Here is an 18,280-nt window from a genome sequence, read left to right as displayed (position 1 = left end):
AAACAGATGTGAGATTAAAGTAGACGAGTGAAAAACAATAATAATAACAATAATATTACAAGATTTTTTTACCGTTTATATTAGACATTATTATATATAGAGATTCATTTAATAATATTATGAATTTTATTTTGTTGTTTAGAGACCAATTTAAAAATCAACTTTTTTGTATCAAAATCTAAGTAATTAATGTAAGTGACCACTTTAGATACTAATTCATAATGTAAAATATTTTGTTACTTACCAATTTAAAAATCAATTATAATTTTTTTAAACCAATTTAGTTACCAATAAGTTTTAGTTTATAAATTAGTATATAAATTGATCACTACAGTGACAAATTATTTTTTGTCATTAAATTTGGTTATTGTTTAAATTTTTTCTTGTAGTGTTAAAAATTAAATTCTAAACATTTTATCCTATTTAAAGATTAAATTGATGTAAAATCAAACTAAATTATTTATTGTTTTATCTTTTAGAAATGAAATTGACAATATTATCTTTTAAGATGTATCTGAACCTTGATCTTTCAGGGATACAAAGATCATATTTTATTCCAAAATATATTAATTTAATCAATCTAGACCGAAAAACGTTGAAACAATAATTTCTATTATTTATAAATTAGTTATTTCCTTAACCTTTTTATAATGCATCTCGATATACACTTTTTATTATAATTCTTTTTCTTAAAGTTGTGTTTTTTTATAGGTATTGGTTCACCAGAAATTGGGTTAAAAATGTGAGTCCAACTCTATTCACTTTCTTTGTAGGTTTTTAAAAAAATAATTGGATTATAGATTAAGTGAGTCAAATCCAGCTCAAACCCGCATAACTCATGCTTTAAGTAAATTCAATCCATTTTTTTGTCTATAAAAAAAAAAAATCATTTTCTCAACCTGATCTAATTTAAATCCATGTAGAATTAGGTTAATTCACGGGTTGACACTCGTTTGCACATGTCTATATATATTTCAAATAATTTGATGATAGATCTTAAGAGAGCAAAGCTCTCTCAACTCATGGTATATTTATTTAAAGAGTAATGTTTATAATCTTAACTTTATAACACTGATTGAACTAATTTTTGTCATTATTTATAAGGAAAATGTTAAATAAATTTAATATCTTAAAAAAAAAATCAAACGTTTTCTTTTTATTGTAATTGTCATATCATGTTATTTAGTACATCAAATCCATGTACATTATTCACATCAAGTCTTCCATGGAGTTAGATTAGGACTGTTATTAGAACTTTTTTGAGGAAGGTGTTATTTGTTTTTATAGTTTTTATTGAATTCTTTACAATTGATTTATAAAACTTAAACTTGAAATCTTACACAATCAAATCAAGTTCTGTGTCATTTGAACTAATAATTGATTGTCTTTATTTTAACAACTTTAATGGTATACGGGAAAATTCATTTGAATTTAAGATTACGACATGACATAAAATATATTAACTAAAGACTTTACATACAGAAACTTGTTATATTTATATATTTTAGTTGAAACATGTTAAGAAATTGTATAGAGCAAGTTACCTTAAAGGCAACGTTGAAACTGAAACCCCACCCCCGATTTCTCCAATATCTCACCAATAAACATATCATAGCCGTGGGTAGGATAGGATATTAGGGTTCTAATTAACTTTTTCCATAAACAACAATGCAGAACACAAACGTGTAAATCGACCATAGGAAGGAGAAATGTTTTCGTCAAACAAGTTTGAAAAGAAGTACATTTGATTTATGTGTTAACCATGTGAGAAAAGAAATGAAACGGAATCTTCCATCTTTTCATGTTTAAAGACGAAAATTAGACACCTAAATCCATTAATAAGTGCATGGACAACACACACAACACAACATCGCATGACAAATCAAAACACTAAGAAAAAAGTGCACGTGGTTGATGCAAACATACATAACTTTTGCACGACAACATTAAAGTAAAATAAAGAGGCAGAGATCAAGGCACACACAGAGCTTCAGTTCAGATCTTACTTTGTCTCTCACATTATTTCTGTAGGTAGTCACTTCAACATTAATGAGTGAAGGATTAGTCATATATATGATTCTTTCTTTCATTATTTCTAACGTATTTCACTGTGTGTTAGTTATTTGTCGCTACTATAATTGATTGACATTGAAATGTCTCTCGCTATGACCCAATTACCATACAAGATTCTTTCACTCAACATCGCAGATTTGGTTTGCTTTCTGTTCCTTTTTTATGTTTTTCACTTCATCTCTGTTCCTATGAATGTTGCATTGAGACTGCTTAATCCACGACGTACCAAGCTTTCAGCTGATAAAGACTCATCAAATAGCCATAATTGAGGTTATGAGGTCCATAATTGAGAGATGAATTTGAATAATTTCTGACATAATCTTTTCAAGGAAATTAACGGTTGAAAAAAAAAATGGTGTGAGAAGTTATGCAATATATTATGAGTTAGATTGGTCCACCATTAGGTAACACTAAAGTAAGAGGAACAAGAAATTAGGTAAAACTACGTAGACACTGACACTTCATAGTAGCAATACATTTAATGATGTTGGTTGTGGCTACAATTAGCATACTTGAGCATGGGAAATTGAATATGAATTTATCGAATTTTGAACTCCTCATCATACTCTTTTGTTGTCTTCTAATTAATCTTGTAGATATGCGTAGATATGTGTAGGTCTCTACTCAACCCTATCACCTACGTGAAATTAAATTATATTGCAATCATGTGTCATGCTATAAATATATGTAGGAGATAGTCCATAGAGCAGTGATGAATATAGTAGAACAAAATCACACATATGAGTACGTTTTCACTTATTCAATTTTTTCGTCATTAATTTGTCCAGTTGCCAATGATTTTGTTTTCTTTTTGCCATGTCAATGTTTCAATATAGGCTTAAGAAATTCATTATTGGAAATTTCAACTGTGAATTATAAGCTACATATGATAGAAAAGAAAACTAATAAATACATTGCATTAAAGTTTTGAGTTTGAGATAATGTCACTTTGTTACGAATTTTTGACTTAGATTCTATTGGTGTTATGTGTTTTTCAGTAAATTTAAAATAAATAAAAAACTATCACTAAATTATTGTTGTTTAACTAAATAGTATTCGACAGATATACACTAAATGAGAAGTTTATAAGTATAGAAAAAACACCAAATTTGAAACAATTGTCTCCAAATTTTAAGTATATATATATATATATATATATATATATATATATATGAGTTAATTTGACATATTTAAAAAAATGGCAAACATAAAGAAAAATCATATTAATTTCATTTTAAATTAAAATTAGATGTAAAAGTTAAATTATAAAAGCTACTTTCGTATTAACTTTTCAAAATTTTGTTTTTTAACTTTGTGTAAATCGTTTTGAGTTAATTTTATATTTTCTGTTCAGTTCTTTTCTTTTATAAATATTTCGCAGAAGTCTATTCAAGCACGTCCCTTAATTATTTGGTTAAAACAATTAACACCTATAATATCATAATTCTTATTCTTTATCTTTAGTTTGGTGTATATATTTATTTTTTAAGCAAATATTTTAATAATTTTATTCTTTAAATGACCGTTTCATTAAATTTTAATATTTGTATTTTATAATTTGATTATTTTTTTTGAATTTAACCATTATTTAATTAAAAAATTACCAACAAAATAAATAAAAAATATTTATAATAAAATTATAAAAATATTTATATTGAATTATATAATTATAATAATTATTTTTTAATTTTTTTTATTATAGATCATAAAAAAGTAAACGTTAACACTGGTATTATATAAAAATGATTTCTCATGTTGTTTTTACTTTTATCTTTCAAATGACTGTATTTTCAAATTTAACCATTTTTTTAAATTTAATTATTTTCTTAAGTCAAATAAATAAAAATCATTTATAAAATAAATAAAAATAACCTATAATCAAATTGTAAAATTTTTTTATATTTATTTTTAGGTTTAAATATTGATTTGGTATTAAATTTCATTTAATTTTTTCAGTGTGGTCCTAAAATTTTTGTTTATTTAATTTGGTCATAATATACGTCAATTTTGTTAATGCCGTTTAAATAATTAACGGATGGTGCACAGTAATTGCGACATATTCTATGTTTTTTTCTTGTTTTTTATAATTTTTTATTTGAAAATAATGTCTTCGTGTTAAGTCAGTATCGTACCACGTGTTAGTATCGACTTTTTAGATTCAATTTGATGATGATATTGGTCATTTTTGTCCAATTCAGTATCAATCTTGTTTAAAATTAAATAATTTTGTCCCTCTTAAAATTGAGATCAAATATATAATTTTTATATAAATGTTAAACTAATATTTTTATTAAAATTCACATGTTTTATTAAATAGTTTTAATTTAAGGTTACACTTTGTTTAAAATTAAAACAAAAATTTAAAAAATGGGTAAGAACCCGGTGATTTAAAATTTAAAGAGATTAAAAATCACATAAATTATTAAAAATCACATATGTCATACAACATTATATTAATCGATTCTATTATTTTATTTGATCTTTAACCTCTTAAAACTTTAAACCAATGTTGTTATTCTCCACCTTTAAACTCTTCATTTTAATTTTAAATCAACTCTAACTTTAAATTATAAATTTTTAATAAAAATGTGAATTTTAATAAAAAATATCAGTATAATATTTATATAAAAGTTAAATTTGATCTAAATTTGGAGAAGAACAAAATTGCTCAATTTGAAAAAAAAATTGGGACTGAATTGAACAAAAATAATTAATATCATGACCAAATTGAATATAAAAAATTGACTTTGACACGTAACATTGATCTTGACACGTGGCATGATATTAGTCTGACACGTAGACTTTTTTTAAAATAAAATAATTTAAAAAAAAACACAAAATGACACTTCATAATAATTACCGTTCACTATCCGTTAATTATTTAAACGGTGTTAACCAAATTAAACAAAATTAACGAATATCATGAAGAAACTAAAAAAAATAAAAAAAATATTATGACCAAATTAAAAAACTTAACGAAAGTTATTACTAAACCCGTATTTAAGCTTTATTTTTATAATTATAATTTTATTATTTTTTGTTATTATAAAAAGGTAACACAGATAATACATATGTTTTCGATAATTAACAATAATGATAGAGAGAAAAGGTTTTTAAATAAAGCACTACAAAATGTGTTTAATCATTCGAAAAAACCTCTGAAACTCTTACCAAATAAGCTATATCAAATTTGAAAAAAGTGCATATACACAAACGTACTAGAACTCCTTTTTTCTTCCTGCACCCCTAAGTTTTGAAAATCCACATTTGCTTTTATTAAAAGATATTAAAATAAAAAATAATTAAACTGTTCTCCTTGCTTCTAGCAGTGCCTTCTTCTTCTTCTTGAGGGTGCATCTCGTTACAGTGCATCTCATCTTCTTGTTCTTCTTTCAGTGTATTTTAAAAAGTTTTCGGATTGGGTAATTAGTATGTATTGCTGATTTCGAAAGTGCATTTCTGATAAACTAATCAGAAATTTATTGTGTTTATAGTTCTGTGAAAATGATGAAGATGAAATTGATTATGGTGAGGAAGATGAAGGAGATGGCAGCGAGAAGGCCAAGAGGGAGGTCCGTGTGAAGAAAGAGAATCATTTTTAATATATTTTATTTAGGGGTGAGATGGTGATAAAATATTTTAAGGGAGTGCAAAAAGACAGAAGGGAGGTGCTGGAAGAAATACTCAAAAAGGCTTTCAATACAATCCGATGACTGTCAGTTATAAAGTCCATGCTCAATTACTTTTTGCACCTTGATATATTTTTCAGCATCTTCATGAGGTGTTATTACAAAGATCTAAAATATCCATATTTCATATTTGGGTATTGTAAAACTGAGAAACATGTTTCATATTATACCATCTAAAATTTACTTTTAGTCCTGAAAATTTCTATTTAATTGAAATGTAATATAGTGTGTATTTCAAAATTTTGTAATCCATAAATAAATTTTGGATTATCTAATTTATAATACATTTCTATAATTTTGACTATGTATTCTAGAATATATTTATAGATTTCTAAATGATTTAATTCTAAATGTAATCTTAGATTCTAATTTAAAAATATATTTCAGTTTATAAATTTCAAAATGTATTTATAGATTTTCAATGTATTAATATATTATGAAGTATAGAATCTGAAATATATTTTTAATTATATAATTAAGAATATGTTTTGAATTGTATAATTAAGAATATTGTCTTCTTCCATCTGAAAAGTAACAGGAGGTGGAAGAAGGTTGAGGAAAAAAAATATAAAAATTTCAAGATGGAAAAGGACCCAAATTTTTACATATGAGAAAACATCAATTTAACAAAAGGGGTTATATTTAGTTTTTTTTTTCTTAAATACCGACTCACTTAAGTTAAAGAAAATGTAAAAATCATACTGACTCACTGGACTGACCCACCAGCCCCCCAACAAAATGACAGATTGAATTGGAGTTTTCAACTTGTCAGCCTATTTTTGTCCGGTTTGTCTAATCCATCAAACTGGCGGACCCATCCTGCAACGAGGCGGGTTACAATTTCTGACTCATTTTTCAACAGCGGGCCAAAACAGATTGGATTGATTTGTTTTGCCAACCCTACTTTTCCACACCTATAAGATGGAGTAAAAAGATAAATAAATATTAAAAAAGATATCCAACTTCATGATAACATAAATACCGAACATAATATTACGATGTTTAAGCCCCTATTAAATATATTTTTCAAAAAATAACTTATATTTATATTATAAAATCAAGTTATTTGAAATGAAAAAAATGTTTTGGCCTAAATGTAATATTTGTTTTTAATTTTTAAATAAGAAAAACGAATAATTTTACTTTAGATAATTCATAATTTTAATCCAATCTTCAAAGTTCGATTACATTATATTTTCGTTTATTTTGGTTCAATGCTGTGATCAAAGTGTTCTCATCCCTAATTACTCAAATTCTTTCCAAATTAATATTATTGACGATCCAAAACTTTTCTTGAACCTTAGTTCCTTAGTAGAATTAGCCTAACTTTTCATATTAAAATTCAATTCATTGAAAATCAAACTCGTTTTCGTATCAAGAGGTTAACTATGAGTCAAACCCTATTGTTAAACATAACCTTCATTAGTATTTTATTCGAGTCTCAGATCACAAAAGATATTTTTGAATACTTAATAAAACAAACTATGTATAATTAAACTACAACAAACATTAAATATGGACGCAAAATACTACCATTGGATGGAAAAACATAAATAAATATAAACAATATTGATCAGAGAGAGTTTTGTTGTTTACGTGTAATCACAACAAAATGGATTTAACTCTTTGTCATGAAGAGTTAAAAAAATAATAATAAACATTAGAGGAAGATAACAAGACAAAGCACGAAGATTTTCAAGAAAACACTAATAATTTACAAGTCTTCCCAGAAGTGCCAATATGATTTTATGGTGCTAGTGTGAATCAAGTGATGTTCATTGCAAGTTTTCTTTTATATTTTTACATTTGACATTTTTCCAACACTTCCATGATTTCCCTCTTAACTAATATGAGATTACTTATATAAGGGATTAAAAGAAGGCTAACTAAGTTAAAATTGATTTTAATATAAAGTAATTAATCATGATGGTAAAAAATAATATTACAATTTGCTTTTATAAATTTATTATAATCATATTTCGATACAATAACGCATGGTTTTTTCATGTTTTACTAAAAAAAATTATTTTTTTTCCTTATTTTTTCCCATTTTATATGGATATGTAGTTTGAATATATATTAAATGGATTTGAAAATAAAACAGTATGTAGTTGCATTTTCATATTTTAGGTAAAATTATGTTTGTTAGGATGTTCCACAGCTAATTGATTAATTCAATTAGTCAATTGGATTTGAGTAGTAAAAATGTGGAAGATCATATCATTCTTCATACTTTATAGGTTTTAGTGCCTATGGTAAAAAAATAAATTAGTTTAATGTTAATTTTCCCTACTTAACCAACTAATATTCAAGGCATCTCTAAATACAATTATTTTTATATGAAAAAGAAAAGTTATATGCAAATATATTTAAATTTAGGTAAGCATGTGTCAAAAAAATTAGTTTAAATCTTCTTTTGTCATTAAGTCCCCCACTTTTAAATTGTTTTAGTTGCTTAATATTTTCTGTTAAGGTAAAATTTAATCAAATCGAATTAGAAACGACTTGGTTGACTTGCTTTATCATGGGAAAATAGTTTTTTGAAACTCAAACTACTTGATAACTTGTTCTCAAGGCTAATATAATAATATTTAAATATTATCAGAATTTGTTGGAATAAGAACATAATTAATTGTAAAGAATTGTGGGTCCAAAAAAATGGAGAAAAATTACTTAAAAACTGGGATACTCTCCATGTTCAGGTCATTGCATTGATTCATAGTAATTACTTTTCAATTTAATCTTACGGTCACTTCTTCTTGTTCTACCTACAATAATAATGAACATTTCACTACTATTTAACAAAATTTGAACAGAAGAACTTACTAAAGCATTTTTTTTTTTGGGTAGGTCACATGAAACCCACGACAACGTGTGTTACTAGTATTCACCTTTCCATTTTCTGAGTTGCGAATCCCTTGTTACCAACTTGCCGGTTTTCATTTAACCGAAACATTTTAATGCTTAGTTTTAGGGTTTGATAATCCGTAGTCTTTGGGTTCGGGCAAGATGGGGAGAGAAGACTCCATATCCTTTCAATTTTTAATTTTCATTCTCTAGTTCACAAATCATTAATCATTTAAGCAATTCCTCTCGGTAACTTTGCCTTTCTCAATTCATGTTTTGTTTTTTGTTTTTGTTTTTGTTTTGCTGGTTGCATGCTACTTTAGTCTCTTCAGTTTTGTTGCAGGAATCTGGTTTTGGGGCAATCTCTGTATTTCGACATTCTGGGTACGTAAAAAATTGCATCTTTCTCTTTTGTACATTGTTTGAATGCTTCTTAGTTGTAAGCTTTTACTTCAGTTTTTTTATTTTTGTGTTTTTCATTCTGCGTTTCTAAGCGCGTGTTATACGCTATTTTTCGCCATTGGGGGTTCTCTTTGAAATCCATGTTTATGATGATTAATGTAAGGATTATTGGAAGTAGGTCAAAAACTCCAATTGTTTATGTTTCATTCTGTGCATGTCATAGAGGGTAGAATTATAAAAGGTGGAGAGGGGCTGAAAATGATGGGTTTTTTACTTTCTCATCTTGGATACTCACTGAGACAGTAAAAATACGGAGAAGATTGGAAATCATTATACTTTCTTCTTACTTGGTAGGGTTGAACATTACCTTGAGAAATTCTTAATTAGAATAACCCGCCCCTCATTTTCAGCTCAATTTCATTCACACTACAAAGGAGTGATGTAAATTTCTGAGCCTGAGTGAGAATGAGTGGGCCTGCACCATCAATTGGTTCCGCTCTTTCCTTTTTTCCTAGCAATTGATTTCCAAACCCTTCCAATTGTAGCCCTTACTCTTAAGAGAAAAGAGGAGAACACTTATTTTTGTTGTGATTGCATGTTCAACCTCTCAAGCCTTTTCCCACATTGCTGGACGAAAATCCATCATGACCAGAGCTTCTGTCACATTCGGAGTTCTTCTCAGCCACGTTTGAGCTCGTCTCAGTTTAAGTCAATTCTGTTATGTTCTTCTGCAACTCTGTATGTCTTGGTTCTGTTTGCTTTGTCCATGAGCAATTTGTTGGCTTCTGTTTGTCTAATTGGGTTGTCAGGTTGTGTTCATATCTTCATGTCTGTCATTTATGACTTTATTTATTGACGTTCTAAAACTTATGAATGTATGATTATGAATTTACACTTAATTAAGTATTTGATTTGTGTTAAACAGGCTTTTTTTTTTCTCTTATTTATGTTATGTTTTATGCAAATATAAGAATTTTATGAATCTTGAAGGATATGTGTCCATAACTTATTGTTCTCTGTTTCCCCTTCCAGAGTCTTGAGTAACATCTTGAGTTGGACACCTTGCTATTCTCTGGACATCTTCTCTTATCCTGATTACTGAAAGGTTGGGTGTTTTAAAGAGCCGTTGTACTGGTTTGAAGTTCAATCTGTTGAATGATAAAGAATACTAGCGGGATAGCAAATTGTCTGCCTAATATTTCATTTTCTATTCAAAGAATTATTGGTGCAAAAAGTGGTTTTCTAGAAAATATTTGTTTGGCTTTTTCCTGCAGTGATAATAATGGAAGAAGCAGGTTATGATTACCCCAAATTTCGGGAGAACGAAAATCTTTCGGTGCCCCCTGGTTTTGTATCACTCACATCTTTCATTTTGAGAAAGGGTGGAAATGTCAAGAAAAATGATAAATCTACAACCTTTCCATCTGCATCTGAACAAGAGCCAAACTGTATGAAGACTGAACTTGAGACGAATGACATTAATGCTTATAGGCAGGGTCTTATGCATCGGCCATGGATAAACATGGACCTGAGCAACAACCACAAGCCTGAGGAATCTCACACAAAGCATCTTCCTATGGTTAAGTTGGGAATCTTGCATTTTTTTGGTTAGTGGTTAGATTGCTAAGAAAATCAAACTAGAAAGGCATAGTCCTAGACAAGTTATTAAATTGAGATTCAAATTGGGAACTATTAAGCTTATTTTGGAAATGTAACCATAGTTTGTTTTGAATTGTAGTATTTGAAGTTAATGAAAAGTAACTTTAAATATATCACATGATGTATAGTTTAAGTGTTTAATGTAATAAGTCTGAGAACAAATTATTAGTTTTATAGAAGATTCTGAAGTCTCTATTTTAAAAGAATGGAAATGAATCAATGAAACAACAGAGTGCATCCATTGGCTGAGTGATTGACAAATGAAGTAATGAAATAATCAAATAGGATAAGTTTAGAAGCCTTCTTCCAAGTTCTTTTGATTTAACAATTTAAACTTACATGATTTTTCATTTTCTTTTGTGAAAATTGGTGAAAGAAAAGTAAAAGCAAAAGTATTTGTTTTTTATGTGATTCACATCAATGATACAAAATGAAGTTTATTCATTGATTGGGAGATTCAAATTCACTTGAGATTCATTTAATGATAGAATCGTATGATTCAAATTGTTTAACAATGAATACTAGAATCAAGATACCTCACCGCATATGTCCTTAGATGGTGGGTAACTTACAACAATTGGAACATAATCTTTCTGATCTTATCTTCTTTGAGTTCTACATAGTTATTAGGATTCATTTAGACACAAATAGTGTATTTAAACTGTTTTGTGTGATGTTTGTGTTGGTTTGGCTCTGGATTGCAGGACTTGATAATTTTTCGTTTGCTTTTTGTGAGCATAATCTCATCATGACTGGTTTCTCTTCTATTTTCTGACGATAAAGAAAATTAATGATATTTTTTTTCTTTTTTCATTTTTAGAACCTACCATTAAATCCTCTTCGTCCAAAGGGGACCATACGTGGATGTCCTAGTTGCAGTAATTGTGTGAAGGTATGTATCCTCACTTTACCTATCCACATTGGAGTAGGCATGACCATGCATCCTTTATTTTTGTTTGTTTATCAAAGTCTTGAATCAGGTAACAGCAAGGTGGCATCCTAAGGATGCAATAAGAGAAGCTTTGGAAGAAGCTCCTATCTTTCGCCCAACAGAAGAGGTACCAACCACCTAGGTCTAGTTGTATGCTTTCGTTGTGTCGCGTTGTGCACATCTTGATTATGTTTTCAAATGTGGATTCTTGTGATTGTTGAATAAAATATCTGTGTAATTATGTACATTATGAAGGAATTCAAAGATACGCTTAAATATATTGCAAGTGTACGTTCCAAAGCAGAAACTTATGGAATTTGCCGAATTGTTCCTCCTACTTGCTGGAAACCACCATGCTTTCTTCAGAGAGAACACATATGGGAAAAGTCTGAATTTGTTGCTCAGATTCAGCGAATTGATGGACATCAAAAAATTATGGCCAGTGCTTGTGAAAATACAAAAAGCAAGAGAAAAAGAGATGTAAAAGTAGCTTTGGGCTCTCAGCTTTGTAAAAGAAACACTAGCACCCCAAATAACCATAATGTTGAAGAATGTGATTGTGAGTCCGAACCTGGTCCTAAATTCAGTCTCAAAACATTTAAGGAATATGCAGATGTGTTTAAGAACGAGTACTTCAATTACAATGATAAGAAGAAATCCATAGCTTCCAATGTAAAATTAGCTATTCCTCAGCAGTCGGAACCATCTGTGGAGAATATTGAGGGTGAATATGGCCGAATTGTTCAAAATCCTTCCGAAGAAATTGAGGTATATTGATGAATAAATTCAATATGCAGTATGCAGTGCTTTTTCCATCTTCAGTTTTTGATTCATTCTGAAATTCTAATTGATCACATGCTAGGTGCTTTGTTGTAATAAGTTGGAGGCTGGAATATTTAGCAGTGGATTTCCTAAAGTTTCCGATTCTGTGGGGGCACACTCTTACCCTGAATATTTGAAATCTGGATGGAACTTGAATAATATGCTTTCAGGTTCCCTTCTTTCGTTTGAAAGCCCTGATGTTTCATGTAACCTTGCCCCCAATGTTAGTGTGGGAATGTGCTTCTCTGCTGTCAACTGGGTAATACAATCGCTTTATTACCTTATAATTGCATGCATATCAAATCTTTGTTTTCACTATCTCTATCTCCTAATAGTTTTCTGGGGGAAACTTCCAGACTGATTTTCAAATTTGATTAATGAATCCTTTTTGTTTACTTCTCTATCCAATCACTTGACGTAAACAGAAAGTTGAAGAACACCACTTATACTCATTATCGTACATACATCTGGGTGAACCAAAAGTGTGGTATAGCGTCCCAGGAAGATTTGCTGTCAACTTTGAAACAATTCGGAAAAAGTATCTACCAGATTTGCATGCAGGAAAGCATCATATGCATGACACTATGGTGAGAATATGATTGCTTGTTATGAACAATTGTTGTTCTTTAAAAAGTAACTGCGATGCGCACCTAACATCCTTTTATTTCTCATGTGACTTCTGTTAACCCTTTCAATATGAATCCATGCATGCTTTTCTGATAAACATCATATTGTTGGTCGGGTGGATTTTGATTCTGCAGGATTATTTGTATACTAATTCCACCCATTTCCTGTCGGTATCTCCCATCTATTACCATTTATGAACATGTTTCTCCATCCCACATGTTTATTGTCATATTTCCTCTCTTTATATCATCTAGTGAATGTCAAAAGTTTCATTGACAATACAAAGTAACAGTCTTTGTAGTAGCTGATTCCTAGGTTTCAACGAAGAATAATTGTATGTTCATTTGTTTTGTCAACTGATATTCAATAGGCCTACTAGCACTTAGAGAAGGAAGCAAAGGCTTCACTTATAGGATCTATGTTTTCCCTTGCTTAAGTATAGCTTACGTTATTGTTATAAAAATGCTATTGCAATACCAAATGTTCGATGCAATGTCCTTGAGTTGTGGGTTTTTTCTTTTTACCTTGAAAAATGTGAAGAACACTTGCTGCTAAATGTTCAAACCTCAGCAGCTCAATCTTTTGTTGAAACTGTTGTCATTCACAATCCTTTTTTCAGAATAAAGCCCAATCTCATCGAGGCTCCAAGTTTGCCAAACTTTGTTTTTCTGCTTGCAGTAATATGTCTTTGGCTTTGTTGAAACTTTAATAATTGTTGCCATCAATTTATGATAGAGAAAGTAGTAGTGTAAAATTTTATTCTTCAACTACTTTTATTCAGCATGGATAAATTCCTGTCACCTCAAATATTAGGTATATATTGTTGTTTCGAAAGGAAACACTATTTTTATATGTGAAACTGAGGTTGGTCTTTATGCTAATTTTTGTTACTAGGAGAGGCAATTATCATGCTCCATATTGAAGGCAGAGGGTATACCTGTATATCGTTGTGTTCAGTATCCTCGTGAATTTGTTCTCGTCTTCCCTGGGGCATATCATTCAGGATTTGATTGTGGTTTCAACTGTTCTGAAGCAGTAAGTTTTGCTCCTCTTGAGTGGCTGCTTCATGGACAGAATGTTGTAGAGCTTTATCGTGAACAGAGGAAAAAGACATTACTTTCATATGACAAGCTTTTATTAGGAGCTGCAAATGAAGCTGTCAGGGCCCAATGGGAAACTGGTCTGTGCATGAAGAGCACATCCTCCGACAGCTTGACATATAAAGGTGCCTATCAGAAAAATGAGTTCTTAACAAAAGCTTTCAACGTAAGTCATTCAGCTCGATATCCTAGTTTTTCTGAAGTTGTTTATTATCAACTTCAAATTCCATTGATCATTAATAATTCTTCAATCATTTATCTTGATAAACTGAAATGACGTTATATTAGAGAGTTCTGAAGGCCTTCTCTCCATCCTTCATTTTATAATTTTCTTGTTTTGCTTCATTCAGGTTGCATTCATTCTTCTTATATTTTGTTTCCTTTGTGTAGTCTCGCATTCAGAGTGAAAGTTTGAAGAGGAAATTTCTTACCAGTTCTTTAGTATCACAAAGGATGGATGAAAAATTTTATGCCACCTGTAGGAGGGAATGTAGTATTTGCCTGTGTGATTTATACTTGTCTGCTGTTGGGTGTTCATGTTCAAATGACAAGTTTGCATGTCTTGATCATGCAAAACATTTTTGTTCTTGCACTTGGAGCAACAAAATTCTCTTGTTCCGTTATGAAATCAGTGAGTTGAATGTTCTTCGTCAAGCCTTGGACGGGAAATTAAGTGCAGTCTTTAAATGGGCCAAAGAGTATCTCGGATTAACTTTGAACTCTGTGAGATCAAAACCACGCCCAGAAAATGTTTGTGGTTCAACTTTCCCTTCCCAAGACTTGCATATGAAAAAATCTATATCCCAGACAGCAGCAAATGAATCAATAGAGAAACGACGTCAATTGCAGGAAATATTGAATTCATCAAAAAGAAAACAAAATGAAGCGGTTTCACGTTTTTCCAAAAAGAAACAAAATGAAGTGGTTTCCCAGGTCCCGCAAACTTCTGGTGGCACTCATTCGAAAACGAAGACAGATTTGCTTCGGTCAAGCTGTGCAAGTGGTAAGAAAGGAATCAATTCTGTTGGCACCAAAATTGATACGGAGAAGGTTGGGAGCAAGGTAACAACTTCAAAGAAAGAAGATCCAAAAGCATCTAATGTTGCTCCGGTTACAAACTTAAGATATTTGTCTTTTCTACAAGAACATGAGTTACTTGATGTTTCATCTGATAGTATGAGTAGCTCTTCGTCATCGGATTCTGAAGCTGCATAAGTAGCTAATGGCTAACTTCTACAAGCGGGAAAGATATCAGTAGTTCTTCGTAGGTTTATCAGTGTAGGAATTTGGATGCTACATCCATCGTAGTATACTTTAGATATAGTTACAAAAAAATTGCCTTGTAACTTAATATAGACAGAACTGCAGGTCCTTTGGTTCATATTGTATCCTGAGTTTTTGTAACTGTCATTCTTTGTCTCTTTATCTGGTATATTTGGTGTTTCTGCCTTTTTTCTGCACCCTCCGCCGAAGTTGTTTTTCTTTTATAGATTGGCTATGGTTGAATAACTTTAAATTGCTAAATTTGATTCGGCTGTTGTTATTTTTGTACAAATTATATATGTTTCTGTTCAACAGGATTTGTGCACAACCATTTTTGCAGTATTTGATGGGTGTTTAATTGCAGTACTTAGAGTCATCAGAAATGGCAACATAATAGACGTATATTACGTATACAGTGGCCAAAGGCTCTTTTTCAAGTCCTTTAAATTGAGAACTATTGAGCTCCGATGTCTGAAGAATGTCAAATATATGCTTAGCAGTTTTTTAATTTCTCAGAATTAGTTGCAATGTCTATGTCTCTCCTTGAACAGCATATATGATCATCATACAGGGTCACTTTATGTTTAGCGACAATGAAGAGTTCATTCCTTACGTTGTTTAATTGCACGTTCTTCTTCGAGTAACGTTACTCTCGACTAAAGACCAAATACCCTCAGACACTCGGACAGATGCGAATCAACAACATTTTAGAACTTCCATTCTTGTTTTATTTCTGTTCAAATTAAAAAGCCAGAAATTGGGGAAAATGTGTAAACATCGATGGATGCTGTCACTTCATAATTTGTTTGCTACCCTCCCCACCACCCCATTTGTTTTGAGAAGAAAATAAGAAACATCAAAGGTCAAACATTTTACATCAATAATTACAGCACGAAAACAGGTAATATAAATATGCCCGCAATGTCGGCAGGTGCGACATTCCAAAAATAATCAAAGTCCTTTAGGAGAAAAAGAAAGGGTAATACAAATGCTTCTGAATCCTATTAGAGATGATACAGTACACAAGAAAACCCACTTGAAATTGAGTGGGATTCAATGCTAATCGAAGTAAAAACTAAAAAGAATGAAGCAATTATATATCTATTAGTACAAAAAACCACAATTCACAAGCCAGCAGAAACCAAACCATGCAAGGTCACAATCCCAATTAAAATATTCTCATCGTTTATCACAGGTAAAAACTGAACAGGCGACGGAGGTGCCTCCATCTTCTTCATCGCCTGCACCGCCATAGCCTCCGGGCCAATAATTCTTGGATTCCTAACATCAACAAAAGAACCTCACTGTTATATACTCGTCTCCTCAACCAAGCATCAAACATAACTCGAATGCAGAATGATATGTATTATTGATACCATTCTCTGATCAAGATTGGAGTTTCATCTTAGAATGGAAGAAAACACAGCATCTGAGTATTGCTCTTTACCTATTTGTTTCTAATGAATGACATTTACTGTGAAATTCTGTTCTGATTATGAGCTTTCTAGGTAGTATGTACGCATGTATTGATATGATGATGATTGTTACCTGTTGCACATCTTCCCCACAGTGAGTTTGAAAATGGCTTCCCCACTGGCTCGGAGAGTGCGACGAAGATCACCGTCGGTGAACGTTCCTATCAGACGGTACCGGTCATCGATCACAAGGAGGCATCCGCATCCTTTACTCGTCAGTTCCACAAGCTGATCCATAATCAAATCCGATTCTCTGCAAATCGGAAGGTCGTCCTGTTTCCTCATCACATCCTTCACCTGCAATTCAAATTCCAATCAGACAACAACAAATTAGGGGAAAACAAATGTACATGCAAGGGAACAGAAAGAGGACCTTGAAGATGAGACTCTTCCCGATCTTGCCGGCGGGATGGTTCGCGGCGTACTCCTCCTTGGTGAGATTCCTGGCCTCCATGAGCGCGATGGCCACGGTGTCCCCGAAAACCATCTGAATAGCGGTGGATGTGACCGGCGCAAGGTTGAACGGACAGAGCTCTCTCTGGAGAGGCAAATGCACGGCCATGTCGCACGCCGCGGCCAGCGCGTTACCTTCGACGGAGGTGAGCGCGATGAGGAGTGCGCCCTTCGCCCTCGCGCAAGGCACCAGGTGGAGGAGCTCCTCGGTGGCGCCTGACTTGCTGAGGAGGACGAGCACATCACGTTCGGTGAGGATCCCGATGTCACCGTGGAGCGCGTCGACCGGCGACAGGAAGGCGGAGCGGATGCCGAGCGAGACGAGCGTCTGCGAGATCTTGTGGGCGACGAAGCCGGACTTGCCGACACCAGTGAAGAAGACTGTGCCTGTGGCGTTAAGGAGGGCGCGCGTGAAGGCTAGGGTTTGGGAGTGGTCTATGTGTTCGAAGAAGAAGTTGAGGTGGCTCTGCTGGGACTTGAACAGCGTCGTGAGGGCGCTCTCGTCAATGTGGCTGCTCTCGTCAAGGCTATGTTTCGCCGCCGCGTCTGGGAATGCCGGCGAAGGAAGAGAACCCATCGCGACGATCTTGTGACGAAGGACTATTGCTTTTCCTTCAGATCACAAGAAAGGAACATCAAACAAACAGGTTTTTTTTTTCTCTTCCCCTTTTTCTCTGATTCATATAATAGCATTGATGGAGGTGATGCCTTTCATTTACGCGGTAACAAAACGAGCGTTGCTGCTGCCGTTAAACTAAAATTAAAATTAAAATTAATTCTTTTCACAAATGGACCATACAATAAGGCCCATCTTCTATCCCATGGCCCGCCTAATTACATTAAGTACTTTTCATACGGCCCACTCTCAATAAATTTGGCCATTTTGCTTTCTATTTTTTTTATTACAAAAATTGCTGAATGATCTTTCTATTATCGTTT

At 31.8% G+C, this 18,280-nt stretch overlaps 2 protein-coding genes across 7 annotated transcripts; one reads left to right on the top strand and one right to left on the bottom strand.

Annotated features, from left to right (window-relative positions):
• The first annotated feature begins 8,577 nt into the window (after positions 1–8,577).
• On the top strand, positions 8,578–15,610 carry LOC114185542 (lysine-specific demethylase JMJ703-like). 6 transcript variants are annotated; one of them, XM_028073344.2, is made up of 11 exons: positions 8,578–8,858; positions 8,953–8,993; positions 10,044–10,116; positions 10,286–10,590; positions 11,491–11,562; positions 11,651–11,728; positions 11,857–12,369; positions 12,464–12,682; positions 12,849–13,010; positions 13,945–14,316; positions 14,541–15,610. In XM_028073344.2, exons 4-11 carry the CDS (start codon positions 10,294–10,296, stop codon positions 15,363–15,365), a joined length of 2,538 nt encoding a protein of 845 aa, XP_027929145.1. In that variant the 5' UTR covers positions 8,578–8,858; positions 8,953–8,993; positions 10,044–10,116; positions 10,286–10,293; the 3' UTR covers positions 15,366–15,610. The 6 variants fall into 6 exon arrangements, with proteins under 6 accessions (XP_027929145.1, XP_085528927.1, XP_085528920.1 ...); XM_028073335.2 differs by having other exon boundaries at positions 8,579–8,858; positions 8,942–8,993; XM_028073353.2 differs by having other exon boundaries at positions 8,579–8,858; positions 8,933–8,993.
• Positions 15,611–16,297: 687 nt separating this feature from the next.
• On the bottom strand, positions 16,298–18,045 carry SETH3 (Sugar isomerase (SIS) family protein). The gene is made up of 3 exons (XM_028059373.2): positions 17,262–18,045; positions 16,962–17,185; positions 16,298–16,694 (listed from the first exon to the last, which is right to left on the bottom strand). The coding sequence occupies exons 1-3, from the start codon at positions 17,916–17,918 to the stop codon at positions 16,538–16,540; spliced, it is 1,038 nt and encodes a 345-aa protein (XP_027915174.1). The 5' UTR covers positions 17,919–18,045; the 3' UTR covers positions 16,298–16,537.
• Between the last annotated feature and the right edge of the window lie 235 nt (positions 18,046–18,280).

This window comes from Vigna unguiculata, chromosome 1 (genome assembly GCF_037176805.1).
Source record: "Vigna unguiculata cultivar grain cowpea cultivar isolate G323 ecotype 2 chromosome 1, ASM3717680v1, whole genome shotgun sequence".
In the NCBI taxonomy this organism is placed as follows: domain Eukaryota; kingdom Viridiplantae; phylum Streptophyta; class Magnoliopsida; order Fabales; family Fabaceae; genus Vigna; species Vigna unguiculata.
The sequence above is the reverse complement of the archived record's forward strand: the minus strand, read 5'-3'. Positions and strand labels throughout refer to the sequence as shown.